The 16,682-nt window shown below is 40.2% G+C and overlaps 1 protein-coding gene across 6 annotated transcripts in view; it reads left to right on the top strand.

Moving 5' to 3' along the window:
• The window catches only part of kazna (kazrin, periplakin interacting protein a), a 519,865-nt gene that overhangs the window by 495,735 nt on the left and 7,448 nt on the right, over positions 1-16,682 (top strand). For 5 of the 6 annotated variants that reach the window (XM_061903794.1, XM_061903795.1, XM_061903796.1 and 2 more), the window contains 6 exons: positions 3,952-4,160; positions 4,241-4,359; positions 10,476-10,707; positions 10,792-10,893; positions 10,956-11,122; positions 16,102-16,243. In XM_061903794.1, coding sequence (XP_061759778.1) covers positions 3,952-4,160; positions 4,241-4,359; positions 10,476-10,707; positions 10,792-10,893; positions 10,956-11,122; positions 16,102-16,243 — 971 coding nt within the window. The remainder of the gene's footprint in view (positions 1-3,951; positions 4,161-4,240; positions 4,360-10,475; positions 10,708-10,791; positions 10,894-10,955; positions 11,123-16,101; positions 16,244-16,682) is intronic. The other variant, XM_061903797.1, reaches the window with a different exon arrangement.

The raw sequence follows: 16,682 nt of genomic DNA, 5'->3' as shown, positions 1-16,682 counted from the left end.
TGTAGCAGATTGTAGCTGAGATAGGCGCCAGCACCCCCTGCGACCCCAAAAGGGAATAAGCGGTAGAAAATGGATGGATGGATATATATATATATATATATATATATATATATATATATATATATATATAAGAAATATAAATTCACTTACCACTAACGGGTCTGGGACTATGGCTCCGGCGATAATGGATGAAACACTGTGTCTGTCTCCATTGACGCTCACGCATGCATTCTTGGACATCCATCATTAAAAGTGGAAGCTGCTCTTTTCGTAATAGCTTCAAATCCGGGTGACACATTTGGTGGTTACATTGCCATACTTAAAAAAGATTTCCGTTAAACATTTTAGTATGGGGAACATATTCACCATTAATTAGTTGCTTATTAACATGCACATTAGTAACATAATGGCTCCTAATTAGTCTTTATTAAGTAATTATTAATGCCTTATTCTGCATGTCTTTATTATACAACCAGTAAGCCATTAACTAAGAGTCTTCCATCAATAACTTCAGAATTTTTGCTTATTAGTTACCCTAACCCTAACCCTAACCTTTGTATGTTCCCCTAGTGTCCAAATAACTCTTAATTATGTGTTACTTTGAATATGTTCCCCATACTAAAGTGTTACCAGATTTTTACACTTGTAATTGAAGCACAGTCGTCCCTGGCCAGATCCCGCTTCAGAGTTTGTGGCTTCACTCTATTTTTTTTAAAGCATGTTGTAACTATTTTTGGCCTAAGTTCAACATTTTCAAGCATAAACATGACTAAATGAGCTAAAACAAAATAAATATTGCACTAGTGTTGGCCACCAGATGAGACCATGTCTCCTAAAGTACACTATAGGCCGTATCTATTAAAAGTTTGCGTGTATTAAAACACATGCAAACTTGATAGCACACGCAAAGCTTGTGCGCAAATAATTCCGTCTCTTGAGTGAGGAAAATAATAAGGGCAAGCGTGTGGTCTGCAAAAATCATTAGAATGCCCAAAGAGAAGAAAATGAAAATGTAAAATACACAACACACGCAGCGCAATTTATCAAGATTGAAGCTGTTTTACGGCCGCTGTTTTGCGTCTAAAGCAGGGGTGTCCAACTAATTTTAAATCGGAGAAAAAACATGGAGAAAAATCTACTCCCAAGTGAGTCAGACTGGTAAAATCACGGCACGATGACTTACAGATAAACACAACTTCAGATTGTTTTCTTTGTTTAAAAACATTCTGAAAATGTACAATTCATAATGTTGTTGTTTAGTTTTTTTACACTTACATGTTGCACTTAATAGTATTTTATCTTTATTTGTCATTATTTATACTTTATGAATAAATGCTGTGACAATGTTCATTAGTCAACTCATTGGAGTTAATTTTCAATTTATCAAGTAAAAAAAAATCAAAATCAAATTACAGTATGTTTTTTATATAGTTTACTCATTTTCATTGACTGACGCACTAACATGTGTTTTTTTTTTTTGTTTTTTTACATATGTAGCATTATCTACAAAGATAAAAATAGTTGCTATTGTGACATCTAGTGGACACATTTAGAACAGCAGTTTCTTTCATTAAAACATTTCAGGTTGATTTTTATACTTATCAACATCATCCCTCGGGCCGGATAAAACCTGTTCGCGGGCTGTATGTTAGACACCCCTGGTCTAAAGTTCTTTGTGAGTACCAGGGAGTTTTCTGTGGCTTTCTATGGCTCGTATGGCTCCGGCGCCACTTCCTGTTTTGGCAGCTTGTGATTGGATACTCACTTGGGACTCCCAAGTGAGTATCCAGTCACAGTGCAAGGCCAGCTCAAAGACCTTACTGACAACAACTCGTGTTCTGACTGGCTACGGCAATTGTCTATCAACCGTATGTGCCCGTTCACTTATACTGCACAGACGCCCGCATTGTTGATTCTGAAGGCCCCGGGCAGATTTTGTACAGCATGGCAACATAAGCTAGCTGAATTCTGATTGGATACAAACTAAAACTAAAACCAACATCACTGGAAGGAGCATAATATGACGTAAAGACAATATGAACACTTTTAGATATTTAGGGAAAGTAACTTTTATCTTTGATTATGATCATGATTTCTGGTTATGTTAGGCCAGCTGAGAAGGGCTTGCTGGCCCTGACAACACACCACTGCTTAAAAATTAGTACAGGTATATCCTAATTTGCAAAAATTAATTTACAGTCAGGCCCAGAACCAATTAACAGCTGTACTGTATTCTTTAAAAAAGTGGTTTTCGCTACCCAAACACTTCGAATGTAACCTTAAAGTACCAACAATAGTCACACACACACTAAGTGTGGTGAGGTCATCCTCTGCATTTGACCCATCACCCTTGATCGCCCCCTGGGTGGTGAGGGGAGCAGTGAGCAGCAGCAGTGGCCACGCCCGGGAATAATTTTTGGTAATTTAACCCCCAATTCCAACCCTTGATGCTGAGTGCCAAGCAGGGAGGTCATGGGTCCCATTTTTTTTTATAGTATTTGGTATGACTCAGCCCGGGGTTTGAACACACGACTTACCGATCTCAGGGCGGACACACTAGCCAACTGAGCTGTTACAGATGTTATTTATTTATTTTTTTTTTACGACTCCAAAGGGTAGTCAAACAGCACAAAACAAACTAGAGTAACACTATAATTGCTAACTGTACTACTGTATTCTCTTTTTTGTTTTAAATGTGAAAACATTTTCCAATGTCGGTGCGATTAACTCTGATCTGCATGCGAGTGCACCGCCAGAAGGTCAGCGACATCGGTTATTAAAGAGCGTGTGTAATTAGTGATTCATTTAATCGCTTGGGTGAAAGAACACGCCGCAAAAATGAAGGATGATCGTAGGCGCGTATTGGTGATCACTTCTTACCATGCCCGGACACTTCATTAGGTACATTAATTCAACACCTTTCCTATGGGAGCAGATGAATCGTGATGATGCACAATACCTCATTCATTTTAGCACGGACGGCTCCATGCTGCCATCTGAAGGAGAAACTGTTATTTTCCTTTTGTTGTTTTGGTTTGATTGATTGATTGAATGATTGATTGAAGCTTTTATTAGTAGATTGCACAGGATCAATCAATCAACCAATGTTTATTTATATAGTCCTAAATCAAAAGTGTTTCAAAGGGCTGCACAGGCCACAACGACATCCTCAGTCCAGAACCCACAAAAGGGCAAGGAGAAACTCACAGACCAGTGGGATGTCAATATGAATGACTATGAGAAACCTTGGAGAGGACCACAGATGTGGGTGACCAACCACCCCCTCTAGGGGAGACTGGATGCAATGGACGTCGCGTGGGTATATCATGATATTGTGAGAGTCCAGTCCATAGTGGGGCCAGCAGGAGACCATCCCGAGTGGAGATGGGTCAGCAGCGCAGAGATGCCCCCAACCGATGCACAGGCGAGCGGTCCACCCCCGGGTCCCGACACTGTACAGCCAGCACTTCATCCATGGCCACCGGACATGTGTCAGCACAGTACATATTCCGTACAATTGACCACGAAATGGCAACACCCGAATACGTTTTTCAACTTCTTTAAGTCGGGGGTCCACGTTAATCAATTCATGGTAAAATTAAATGTGTAGGTCGTGAGTTTGAACCCTGGCCGAGTCATACCAAAGACTATAAAAATGGTACCCATTACCTCCCTGCTTGGTACTCTGCATCAAGGGTTGGAATTGGGGGTTAAATTACACTCACCTCCCACGGGGTGAGGGTGATGGGTCAAATGCAGAGGGTAATGTCACCACACCTAGTGTGTGTGTGTGACTATCATTGGTACTTTAACTTTAACTTTAAAGAGACTTTTGTCACTGCCGCTTACCACAGCCGCTCTACCACCTGTGCCCTCACTCTCACTGCCAACGACATCACCCACATATCCTCCTCCTCATCCTCCTCCTCATCCTCCCCTGCACTCACCCAGACTCAGACGGCCTCTCCAGCCCCACACGTCTCAGTCTCAGCCTGCCAGACGGCCCCGAGGAGCAGCTGGACCGCCTTCAGCAGGTGGAGCTGGCCCGCAGCACGCCCATGTCCCAGTGGAGGGCGGGCACCGTGCAAGCCTGGCTGGAGGTGGTCATGGCCATGCCCATGTACATACGCACCTGCTCAGAGAATGTCAAGAGTGGGAAGGTAAGATTGAAAGGGGGGAAAAAAAAAAAAACACCTGCAGGAAAACCAGCAAACTGCACTCGTTTGAATGATTTTTGCAGGTTTTGTTGGGGCTGACGGATGAAGACCTGGAGCTGGTTTTAGGAGTCACCAGTTCGATGCATCGCCGTAAACTGCGTCTGGCCGTTGAAGATTACAGAGAGGCTGAGGATGGGAGAGGGTGAGTAGAGGATGAGCAACTCTGTACTGCATTGAACCACAGTGAAACACTGCCCTCTGCTGGCTTGTATTGGTATCACATTTGCAATACCCATCATTAGGACGACTAGAAACGTTCAATTGATTAATTTCACTCATCAAAACTATTCATCTCATCATCATCAATTGACCGCTTTAACATTCAGATTTTAGGCAACAATGTCGATTTAGATTTTTTTGGGATTCAGATTTCAAAGGGGGGGCTGTCTTGGTAGTTACTGACCAGGGTGGTGGTTCCTCCCTTTAAGAAGGGGAATCGGAGCGTGTGTTCCAACTATCGCTGGATCACACTCCTCAGCATTCCCGGTAAGGTTTATACAGGTGTACTAGAAAGGGGGCTACGCCGGATAGTCGACCTCGGATTCAGGAGGAACAGTGTGGTTTTCGTCCTGCTCGTGGAACTGTGGACCAGCTCTATACTCTCGGCAGGGTTCTTGTTGGTGCATGGGAGTTTGCCCAACCAGTCTTCATGTGCTTTGTGGACTTGGAGAAAGCATTCGACCGTGTCCCTCGGGAAGTCCTATGAGGAGTGCTCAGAGAGCATGGGGTATCGGACTCTCTGAGTGTGGGGGTCCGCTCCCTGTACGATCAGTGTCAGAGCTTGATCCACATTGCTGGCAGTATGTCGGACCCGTTTCCAGTGAGGGTTGGACTCCGCCAAGGCTGCCCTTTGTCACCGATTCTGTTCATATTTTTTTATGGACAGAATTTATAGGCGCAGTCAAAGCGTTGAGGGGATCCGGTTTGGTGGCTGCAGGATTAGGTCTCTACTTTTTGCAGATGATGTGGTCCTGATGGTTTCATCTGGCCAGGATCTTCAGCTCTCACTGGATCGGTTCGCAGCCAAGTGTGAAGTGGGCCAACCACACCAGACTGTGTCATCCATGTCTTCATGGACCTTGCTTATAGCTCGGTTGGTAGAGTGGCCGTGCCAGCAACTTGAGGGTTCCAGGTTCGATCCCCACTTCGGCCAATTTAGTCAGTGCCGTTGTGTCCTATGGCAAAACACTTTACCCACCTGCTTCCAGTGCCACCCACACTGGTTTAAATGTAACTTAGATAAGCGCTATATACATATAATTCACTTCACACTTCACCTTACTTTGTGCACTGGTGCACAGTCATGTTTATACTTGCCAACCCTCCCTAATTTTCCGGGAGACTCCCGAAATTCAGCGCCTCTCCCAAAAACCTCCCTGGACAAATATTCTCCCGAAAATCTCCCAGTTTTCAGCCGAGGACAGCCTTTTTTCATGTCCGCTTTTCCACGATATAAACAGCATGCCTCCCCAATCACGTTATTCCATACGAGGCGTCCGGCATACCGCCGATGAACATGCTGCAGATGGAGAAGATCTTCTCGGCGTCCGTGTTGGCACACATGTTTAAAGCTGACGCTGTTCAGGCTGCTTAAGGTGAATTAAAGGGCGGCGATTTACGAACTGCGCACCGACGGGCCGCCGACCGTGTTGTTGACGTAGGGCAGTAGTCTCCAACCACCGGGCCGCGGCCCGGTACCGGTCCGTGGATCGATTGGTACTGGGCCACACAAGAAAAAATATATATATATATTTTATTTTTTTATTTTTTTTATTAAATCAACATAAAAGACACACGATACACTTACAATTAGTGATTTAGAGCTATATAAGTAAACATTGATTGATTGATTGTTTGAATTAGTGCACCAACCCAAAAAACCTCCCTCCCCGTTTACACTCATTCACACAAAAGGGTTGTTTCTTTCTGTTATTAATATTTCTGGTTCCTACAATAAATATCAATACAGTCTGCAAGGGTTACTGTCCGTAAGCACACATGATTGTATTTTTTTATTAACTTCCGTTGGACAAAATTTCAAGCGTTGACCGGTCCGCAGTTACAAAAAGATTGGGGACCACTGACGTAGGGCATCTCCAGGCATTTACCCAGCTCATGGAGCCATCCTTGGGGAAGAGACGGTAGGACAACGGGCTGACAAGAACTAAATCATCCAGACTAGAGATAAATTGTATTATTATGTTTATCTTACCTAAAAATTAATATATGTATTAATTAAAAAAAAAAAAAAAAAACAACTAAATACATTTTTACTATATTTTGCTAAAAACTTCAAAAATGTATTTTATTTTTATTTTTATTTTTTCTGACTCCTTATTACACCCAGCCATAGAATTATACATCCAAATAAAAATTATTTTCATTTAAAATGACCATGTATAATTATCAAAATAATTGCTTGTTTATCAACAACTTTAGCTTTTTATTCATTACATTTTGAAGCTCTCAGAAGCCAAATTATGTTATATTCCTTAAGATTTATTTATGCAAGTTTGAAGTATCAATTATCCAAAAGTTGTGTTTGCATATTTTTCAGGATGTATATATATATATGCATATATATATATATATATATATATATATATATATATATATATATATATATATATATATATATATATATATATATATATATATCAGGAGATTTTAATGGAAGCATTCACATACAATGGTTTATATAGGGCACAGAGTGGGTGGGTACAGGCAGGTGTAGGGGCGTGGTGAATGGCTCATGTGTTACCTAGGAAGTGTTTCCATCTGTGGCGGCATGTTGAAATGATTTCGCTGCGCTTGTTCGGGGATGACAGGTCTGGATGATATATAATAAACAGTTTCTCTTTTAAGCATAGGTTGCATCTTTTATTACCACTGTTGTAAGGTGTGCTGGATGCAAGAATTTGCCATGTTATTAAATATTCAACATTATTGTTTTTGAGGTTCCAAATGTGTTTGCTGAGTTCTGTAGAATTCCGCAAGGTCTGGTTTCTAAAGGAGGCCTTGTGATTATTCCATTTGGCTTTAAACGCTCCTTCCGTTAATCCTACGTACGTGTCGGATGTGCTAATTTCCTTGCGTGTTCTGAGTCCTGTAGAATTCCGCAAGGTCTGGTTTCTAAAGGAGGCCTTGTGATTACTCCATCTGGCTTTAAAAGCTCCTTCGGTTAATCCTACGTACGTTTCGGATGTGCTAATGTCCTTGCGTGTTACCTTTGCTTGGTAAACGACTGATGTTTGTAAGCACCCTCCGTTGAGACCTCCCGAATTTGGAGGTCTCAAGGTTGGCAAGTATGGTCATGTTGGAAGAGGAAGGGGCCCGCTCCAAAATGTTCTCACAAGGTTGGGAACATTGGAATTGTCCAAAATGTTTTGGTGTCCTGGAGCCTTCAAAGTTCCTTTCACTGAAACTAAGGTGCCAAGACCAACTCCTGAAAAACAACCCCACACCATAATTCCTCTTCCAGCGGCCCATTCTTTCACAAATGTTTGTAGAAACAATCTGCATGCCTAAGTGCTTGATTTTATACACCTGTGGCAGGGTCAAATGATTAGGACACCTGATTCTGATCATTTGGATGGGTGGCCAAATACTATTGACAATATAGTGTATGTTTTTCCCTTCACACACACACAGAATGTAAACATGTGTTTGTCCATTTGCATACACAAAAAGTCCATGTTTGCTCATTTTGGTACACACACAATGTAACCAAATGTATATCAAATCCACTTGCATGCATAACAACTGTTCGTTATTTCACATACACAAGTGCAGTTATTACATGTCAGTTTTCTTGGGAAATGTATATCTTTCAAATAATGTATGTCTGTACATCATAATGTAACAATTTAAGTGTAATACTTTCTGTCCATTCTCAAACACATATTAATCTCTCCATCCACTTGTCCATTCACATACTGTACCCAACCCCTTAAGTGTTTGTGGCCCAAGCAGCTACACAACGTGTTTATGTCAGGACCCAGCCCTGCGGTCAAGTACAATAGTGTGAATATCCACACACACACAGATTTAATATTAACATGTGTTTTTCCCTTCACACACACACACACACACACACACACAAACACGCACACAATGTAAAAGTGTGTTTGTCCAATTGCATAAACAAAAAGTCCATGTTTGCTCATTTTGGTACACACACTCAATGTAAACAAATGTATATCAAATCCACTTGCATGCTTAATTAACAACTGTTTGTCCATTCACATACACAAGTGCAGTTAATAAATATCCACCTGCATGCATAATTAACAACTGTTTGTCCATTCACATACACAAATGCAGTTAGTAAATGTCTGTTTTCTTATGAAATGTATATCTTTCAAATAATGGAAGTCTGTCCATCATAATGTCAACATTGAAGTGTAATACTTTTTGTCCATTCTCAAACACATAATGACCTCTCCGTCCAGTACAATAGTGTGAATATCCACACACACCCAGATTTAATATTAACATGTGTGTGTCCCTTCTCACACACACAAAATGTAAACATGTGTTTGTCCATTTGCATACACAAAACATCCGTGTTTGCTCATTTTTGGTAAAAACAATGCAAACACATGTATATCAAACCCACTTGCATGCATAATAAACAACTGTTTGTCCATTCACATACACAAGTGCAGTTACTAAATGTCAGTTTTCTTACGAAATGTGTATCTTTCAAATAATGTATGTCTGTTCATCATTATGTAATAATTTATGTGTAATACTTTCTGTCCATTTACAAACACATATTGATCTCTCCATCCACTTGTCCATTCACATAATGTACCCCACCCCTGTAGTGTTTGTAGCCCGAGCAGCTGCACGACATGTTTAATTCAGGAGCCAGCCCTGCAGTCAAGTCCAATAATGTGACTATCCACCCACGCACTGATTCATTATTAACATATGCTTGTCCCTTCACACACACACACAAAATGTAAACATGTGTTTGTCCATTTGCAGACACAACAAGTCCATGTTTGCTCATTTTGGTACACACACACAATGTAAACACATGTATATCAAATCCACTTGCATGCATGATTAACAACTGTTTGTCCATTGACATACACAAGTGCAGTTAATACATGTCAGTTTTCTTATAAAATGTTTTTCTTTCAAATAATGTACTTTGTATGTCTGTCCATCATAATGTAAAACTTAAAGGGGAACATTATCACCAAACTTATGTAAGCGTCGATATATACCTTGATGTTGCAGAAAAAAGACCATATGTTTTTTAACCGATTTCCGAACTTTAAAAGGGTGAATTTGGCGATTGAAACGCCTTTCAATTGTTCGCTGTCGGAGCAATGACCTTTCACCCGTGACGTCACAACGGGAAGCAATCCGCCATATTCTCAAACACACTACACACACCAAGTCAAATCAGCTCTGTTATTTTCCGTTTTTTCGACTGTTTTCTTACCGTGGAGACATTATGCCTTGTCGGTGTGTTGTCGGAGGATGTAACAACACGATAAGGGACGGATTCAAGTTGACTTACGTGGAGTATGCTAATCAGACATATCAATGGTTACGGCATGCTAATCGATGCTAACATGCTATTTAGGCTAGCTGTATGCATCATTATGCCTCATTTGTAGCTATATTTGCATCCAGCCTTTCCCTCCACCCACATTTAATGCCAAACAAACACATATCAATCGACGGATTCAAGTTGCACCAGTGGTCAAAAGATGCAATCGTTGGTTAGAAGGCGATCGCCGAATACGTCCTCGTTGCCGCTGTCTGTCGTGATATGGCTCAATAGCTTCAGTTTCTTCTTCAATTTTGTTTTCGCTATCTGCCTCCACACTCCAACCATCCGTTTTAATACATGCGTAATCTTTTTAATCGCTTAAACTGCTGAAATCCGAGTCTGAATCCGAGCTAATGTCGCTATACCATCCTGTTCTATCCGTTTGTATTGCCGTCACGCAGTGACGTCACAGGAAAATGGACAGGTGGATATACCGATAGCGAAAATCAGGCACTTTAAAGCCTTTTTTCGGGATATTCCATGATGGGTAAAATTTTGAAAAAAGCTTTGAAAAATAAAATAAGCCACTGGGAACTAATTTGTATTGGTTTTAACCTTTCTGAAATTGTGATAATGTTCCCCTTTAAGCATCTGCCTGTCTATTCACATACCATACACACACTTTGCCTGTTTTACCCATTCACAATGTTAGAAAAGTGACCGGACCGACATAACCCACTGTGCAGGTTGTCCAAGTCTGCCGACATGGACCACCACTGGGTGGCCAAGGCGTGGCTCAGCGACATGGGCTTGCCTCAGTACGCACAAGCATTTCACACCCACCTGGTGGACGGACGCATGCTCAACTCTCTGAGTCGCCATGACCTGGAACGCCACCTGAACATCTCCAAAAAGAGCCACCAGGTCAGCCTGCTGCTGGGCATCGAGCTGCTGCGCTCGCTCTGTTTCGACAAGGATGTAAGTGAGAAAGCGCGTGAGCCTACGAGGTATAAATAGAAGCTTTCACTTGAGTGAAAAGTGCTTGTTGAAAATGCTCGCCAGGCACTGCAGGCCCGCCGGATACAGTGCGAGCACCAGAATGCGGATCCTCTGGTTTGGACCTCTCATCGTGTTGTCAAATGGATTAAAGAAATTGACCTCAAGGTGAGATAAAATATAATTCTCCATTAAAAAAAAAATCAACCCCTTTCTGTTCATCCATGCAGGAGTTTGCAGAGGGTCTGGTTAACGCTGGCGTTCATGGAGCCGTCATGGTGCTGGATCCCACTTTCAGCAGCGACACCTTGGCGACGATGATGGGAATTCCCAGCAGCAAACACATGCTTCGCAGACACCTCGAGGAAGAGGTGACAAACCTGATTGGCCCCGCCAGGTAAACACAAGCATCCAATAGTTCACTGGTATCAAACTCAAGGCCCGGGGGCCAGATCTAACTCGTCACATGCTCCATCCATCCATCCATTTCCTACCGCTTATTTCCTTTGGGGTTGCTGGTGCCTATCTCAGCTACAATCGGCGGAAGGTGGCGTACACCCTGGACAAGTCGCTACCTCATCGCGGGGCCAACACAGATGGACGGACGACATTCACTCTCCCACATTCACACACTAGGGCCAATTTTAGTGTTGCCAATCAACCTATCCCCAGGTGCATGTCTTTGGAAATGGTAGGAAGCCGGAGTACCGGAGGGAACCCACGCATTCACGGGGAGAACATACCAACTCCACACAGAAAGATCCCGAGCCTGGGATTGAACCCAGGACTACTCAGAACCTTCGTATTGTGAGGCAGACGCACTAACCCCTCTGCCACCATATATATAATACTGTATATATATATATATATATATATATATATATATATATATATATATATATATATATATATATATATATATAAACTCTGTTTCCATAAGAGTTGGGAAATTGTGTTAGACGTAAATATAAACGGAATACAATAATTTGCAAATCATTTTCAACCCATATTCAGTTGAATATGCTACAAAGACAACACATTTGATGTTAAAACTGATAAAAAAAATGTTTTTGCAAATAATCAGTAACTTTAGATGCCAGAAACACATGACGAAGAAGTTGGGAAAGGTGGCAATAAATACTGATAAAGTTGAGGAATGTTCATCAAACACTTATTTGGAACATCCCACAGGTGCGCAGACTAATTGGGAAGAGGTGGGTGCTATGATTGTATAAAAGCAGCTTCCATGAAATGCTAAGTAATTCACAAACAAGGATGGAGTGAGGGTCACCACTTTGTAAGAAAATTGTCAAACAGTTTTAGAACAACGTTTTTCAACAAGCTATTGCAAGGAATTTAGGGATTTTACCATCTACAGTCCGTAAAATCATCAAAAGGTTCAGAGAATCTGGAGAAATCACAGCATGTAAGCGATGATATTACGGACCTTTGATCCCTCAGGCGGTATTGCATCAAAAACCAACATCAGTGTGTAAAGGATATCACTCCATGGGCTCAAGAACACTTCATAAAACCACTGTCAGTAACTACCGTTGGTCGCTTCATCTGTAAGTGCAAGGTAAAACTCTACTAAGCAAAGCGAAAGCCATTTATCAACTACAACCAGGAACGCCGCCGGCTTCTCTGGGCCCAAGCTCACCTAAGATGGACTGATGCAAAGTGTAAAAGTGTTCTGTGGTATGACGAGTCCACATTTCCAATTGTATTTGGAAACTGTGGATGTGATGTGCTCCGGAACAAAGAGGAAAATAACCATTTGGATTGTTTTAGGCGCAAAGTTCAAAAGCCAGCATCTGTGATGGTATGGGGGTGTATTAGTGCCCAAGGCATGGGTAACTTACACATCTGTGAAGGCACCAATAATGCTGAATGGTCTATACAGGTTTTGGAGCAACATATGTTGTCATCCAAGCAATGTTATCATGAACGCCCCTGCTTATTTCAGCAAAACAATGCCAAGCCATGTGTTACAACAGCGTGGCTTCGTAGTAAAAGAGTGCGGGTACTTTCCTGGCCCGCCTACAGTCCAAACATGTGTCGCATCAAAAATGTGTGGCCCATTATGAAGCATAAAATATGACAGCGAAGACCCTGGACTGTTGAACGACTAAAGCTCTACATAAAACAAGAATAGTAAATATTTCCACTTTCAAAGTTTCAACAATTATTTTCCTCAGTTCCCAAAGGTTAATTGGGTGTTGTTAAAAGAAAAGGTGATGTAACACAGGGGTGAACATGCCCTTTCCCAACTACTTTGGCACGTGTTTCAACCAAAACATTCTAACTTAATAATTATTTGCAAAAAAAAATTTCATGAGTTTGAACATCAAATATCTTGTTTTTGTAGTGCATTCAATTGAATATGGGTTGAAAAGGACTTGCAAATTATTGTATTCCGTTTATATTTACATCTAAAACACAATTTCCCAACTCATATGGAAACCAAAGTAAGACTAAGAAGACTGTACATATATATATATATATATATATATATATATATATATATATATATATATATATATACATATATATATATATATATATATATATATATATATATATATATATATATATATATATATATATATATATATATATATATATATATATATATATATATATATTTTTTTTTTTTTTTTATATATATATATATATATATATATGTGATACGGCAGAGGTCACTAACCTTTTTGAAACAAAGAGCTACTTCTTGAGTACTGATTAACGCGAAGGGCTACCAGTTTGATACACACTTAAATAAATTGCCAGAAATAGCCAATTTGCTCAATTTACCTTTAACTCTATGTTATTATTAATAATTAATGATATTAATCTTTGTGGAAACACTGATCATCTTAATGATTCCTCACAATGAATATATATTTTTGATGTCATGTTTTAAATAGGTTAAAATCCAATCTGCACTTTTACAGCTGTAAATATACTCCTGCCCTATTAACCACGCCCCCAACCACGCCCCGCCCCAAACCACGCCCCACCCACCTCCAGAAATCGGAGGTTTCAAGGTTGGCAAGTATGCTATAGCTGCTTCAGGGGTGTCAAACTCATTTTAGCTCAGGGGCCGCATGGAGGAAAATCTGTGCATTAAAACTAAAAAATAAAGACAATTTCAGATTGTTTTCTTAGTCTTACTTTGGTCAAAAATAGAACAAACACATTCTGAAAATATTACAATAAAAATATGTGAAAAAAATACCGGCAGCGGTAAAGTTTCGATCATGAAGGAAAAAGGAAAGTGAATAACTGAATACATTTACATGTGCATAGAAAAATGTTTTCTTTTGTCCATCCATCTATCCATTTCCTACCGCTTATTCCTTTTGGAGTCGCGGGGGGCGCTGGTGCCAATCTCAGCTACAATCAGGCGGAAGGCGGCTTACACCCTGGACATCCCTAGCGCCAACACTGATGGAGTATTAGTGCGTGCAAAACAGCAGTAGGCGACTGTAGCCTGCGGGCCGGTTCTAATACTAATTAAATATCATCCCGGGAGCCAAAGATAATTCATGACTTGGCCCTGACTTTGGCCCTGACTTTGGCCCCTGTGAAATAGCATTTTGAAAAACAACCTCAGTTGACTAGATCGGACCAATCTAAGTCTATAACCGTCAACATGAATTCTCACCAGCATTGAAAGTAAACAGGTTTTTAAAACAAAAGTAATATTTTATCTGAGTATGTAAATTAGTTTGCTTGCTGATTTTTTTTTTTTTTTGGTTTTGAATTGTGTAGTTATACTTGTATATGGTAACTAATATTCTGAGACTGTAAATTGTTTGCTTGTTTGCTTGTTGATGATTATTTTTAATTTTTTTTAATCTATTGTGTAGTTATAATTATACGCTTTTACATCTAATTGTATTGAATTTGTGGACCCCAGGAAGACTAGTGGGTTGTTGTGGCAACCAGCTAATGGGGATCCTTAATAAAAATGTAAAATCAAACTGTTGAAGCCGAGGCAAAACGTATTCCAAGACAAACCAATCAGTCCAGTTGCGGTCGATTGAATGCTCTGGGATGACAATGACCTGGATGAATGACAACATTCATAGACCAGTTGGCCAAAGTGCTGCAGTGTACAAAAATAAAATGAAATGAAAAAAAGTGCACGCAGTGTCACATTTCCATCTCACCAGTCATCCATCCAATTGAACAGTGAAAAAATGACAGTAGATTTAATGGTGACTGTAGCCGTTATTTTTTTACCGTTACAAAAAAAAATGCTATCTTTTTGCCACATACAGTAAGACAACTACTGTAAAATTGATTTAACTATATTTATATAGCGCTTTTTTCTAGTGACTCAAAGCGCTTTACATAGTGAAACCCAATATCTAAGTTACATTTAAACCAGTGTGGGTGGCACTGGGAGCAGGTGGGTAAAGGGTCTTGCCCAAGGACACAATGGCAGTGACTAGGATGGCGGAGGCGGGAATCGAACCTGCAACCCTCAAGTTGCTGGCACGGGCGCTCTACCAACCGAGCTATGCTGCCCCGGTATGGTTTTTAAAAAAAACAAAAAAAACTGGCAGCGCTGTCGGTAGAAGTCTACTGTAAAAATGACAATTGTACTACTTTTTCATTTACGGTAAAATGCTCTAAAAACCTACGTCTACTTTCAGAGTGTTTTTTACCGTAAAATTTACAGTGGAGTTTTTTTCAAGCATGTTACTGTAAATGGAAAAACAATTTGTTTTTTTACAGTAATATTTGCAGTGTTTTATTATAGCATATTTAACTAAATATAGACACAATCAATTTTTTTACAGTACAATTTACAGTGTTTTTAAAAAATGTTTTATAGCATATTACTGTAAATGGAAAAACAATCAGTTTTTACCGTAAAATTTACAGTGTTTTTTTTATCATATATTACTGTAAATGAAAAAGAAATCAGTTTTTTTACAGTAAAATTCGGCCAACTGATCTGCCAGATTTTACTGTAAAAAAAACAATATTTCTGTCTTCTATTTACTGTAATACACTGTGACACAACTGTAGATTTTGGGTTTATCAGTTGGCAGAATTTCACTATAAAAATGACAGTGGTGCTGTTTTTTACACTTAAAACATTACTCTAAAATGTTTTCTATCTTCAGATTTGTTTTTTACGGTGTAGTACGTAAAAAAATAGATTATCAAATGCTTAGGCAATTGTGTAATAAGATCATGAGGTGGATCTTTGTATGTTTGTATTTTATATATTCATTGTTACAAACGGCCCTATGAGAGCCTCCATACTTGCGGTGTGGCCCTCAATGAAAACAAGTTTCACACCTTTGTATGGACAGAAAGACCGACAGGCAGCCATGATATTTCTCTGTTTTCCTTCAGGGCCGAAGCCAAACAGGATTTTGAGCGTTCGGTTTTGGGAACGCCGCCGACTCCTCTTCGTCAAAACTCCCCAAGCAGGTCACCTGGGTCCGCTAGTCGACACACCGATGACGAAGGCTCACTGAGGAGGAGGGCTGTCAAGGTGGGGACCATGGACGTAATTGGGGGGGGGGGGCTAGAGGGTCTTCTGCACTTATCAATATCCAAAACTAATGTAACACTGTTGAATGGATACAAGTCAAACACTTCTGCCTGGTGGAAAACTTCCGCTCAGACTGAAGCATGTCCCTTTGGACCAGGGGTCTGCAACATCCAGCATACAAAGATCCGTTTGAGCTCATTCCCTACCAAATAAAACCCATCCAGAGCCGCAAACTCTGTTTGACCTAGTGTTGTCCCGATACCAATACTTTAGTACCAGTACCAAAATGTATTTTCTAAATAAGGTGGACCACAAAAAAATAGCATTATTGGCTTTATTTTAACAAAAAAAATCTTATAGTACAAAAAACATATGTTTATTATTGCAATCGAAGAACAATTTTGACCTCAAATAAAATAATGAACATACAGGACAATTT

Source organism: Nerophis ophidion, linkage group LG06, assembly GCF_033978795.1.
Source record: "Nerophis ophidion isolate RoL-2023_Sa linkage group LG06, RoL_Noph_v1.0, whole genome shotgun sequence".
In the NCBI taxonomy this organism is placed as follows: domain Eukaryota; kingdom Metazoa; phylum Chordata; class Actinopteri; order Syngnathiformes; family Syngnathidae; genus Nerophis; species Nerophis ophidion.
This window is presented reverse-complemented; position numbering and strand designations above follow the sequence as displayed.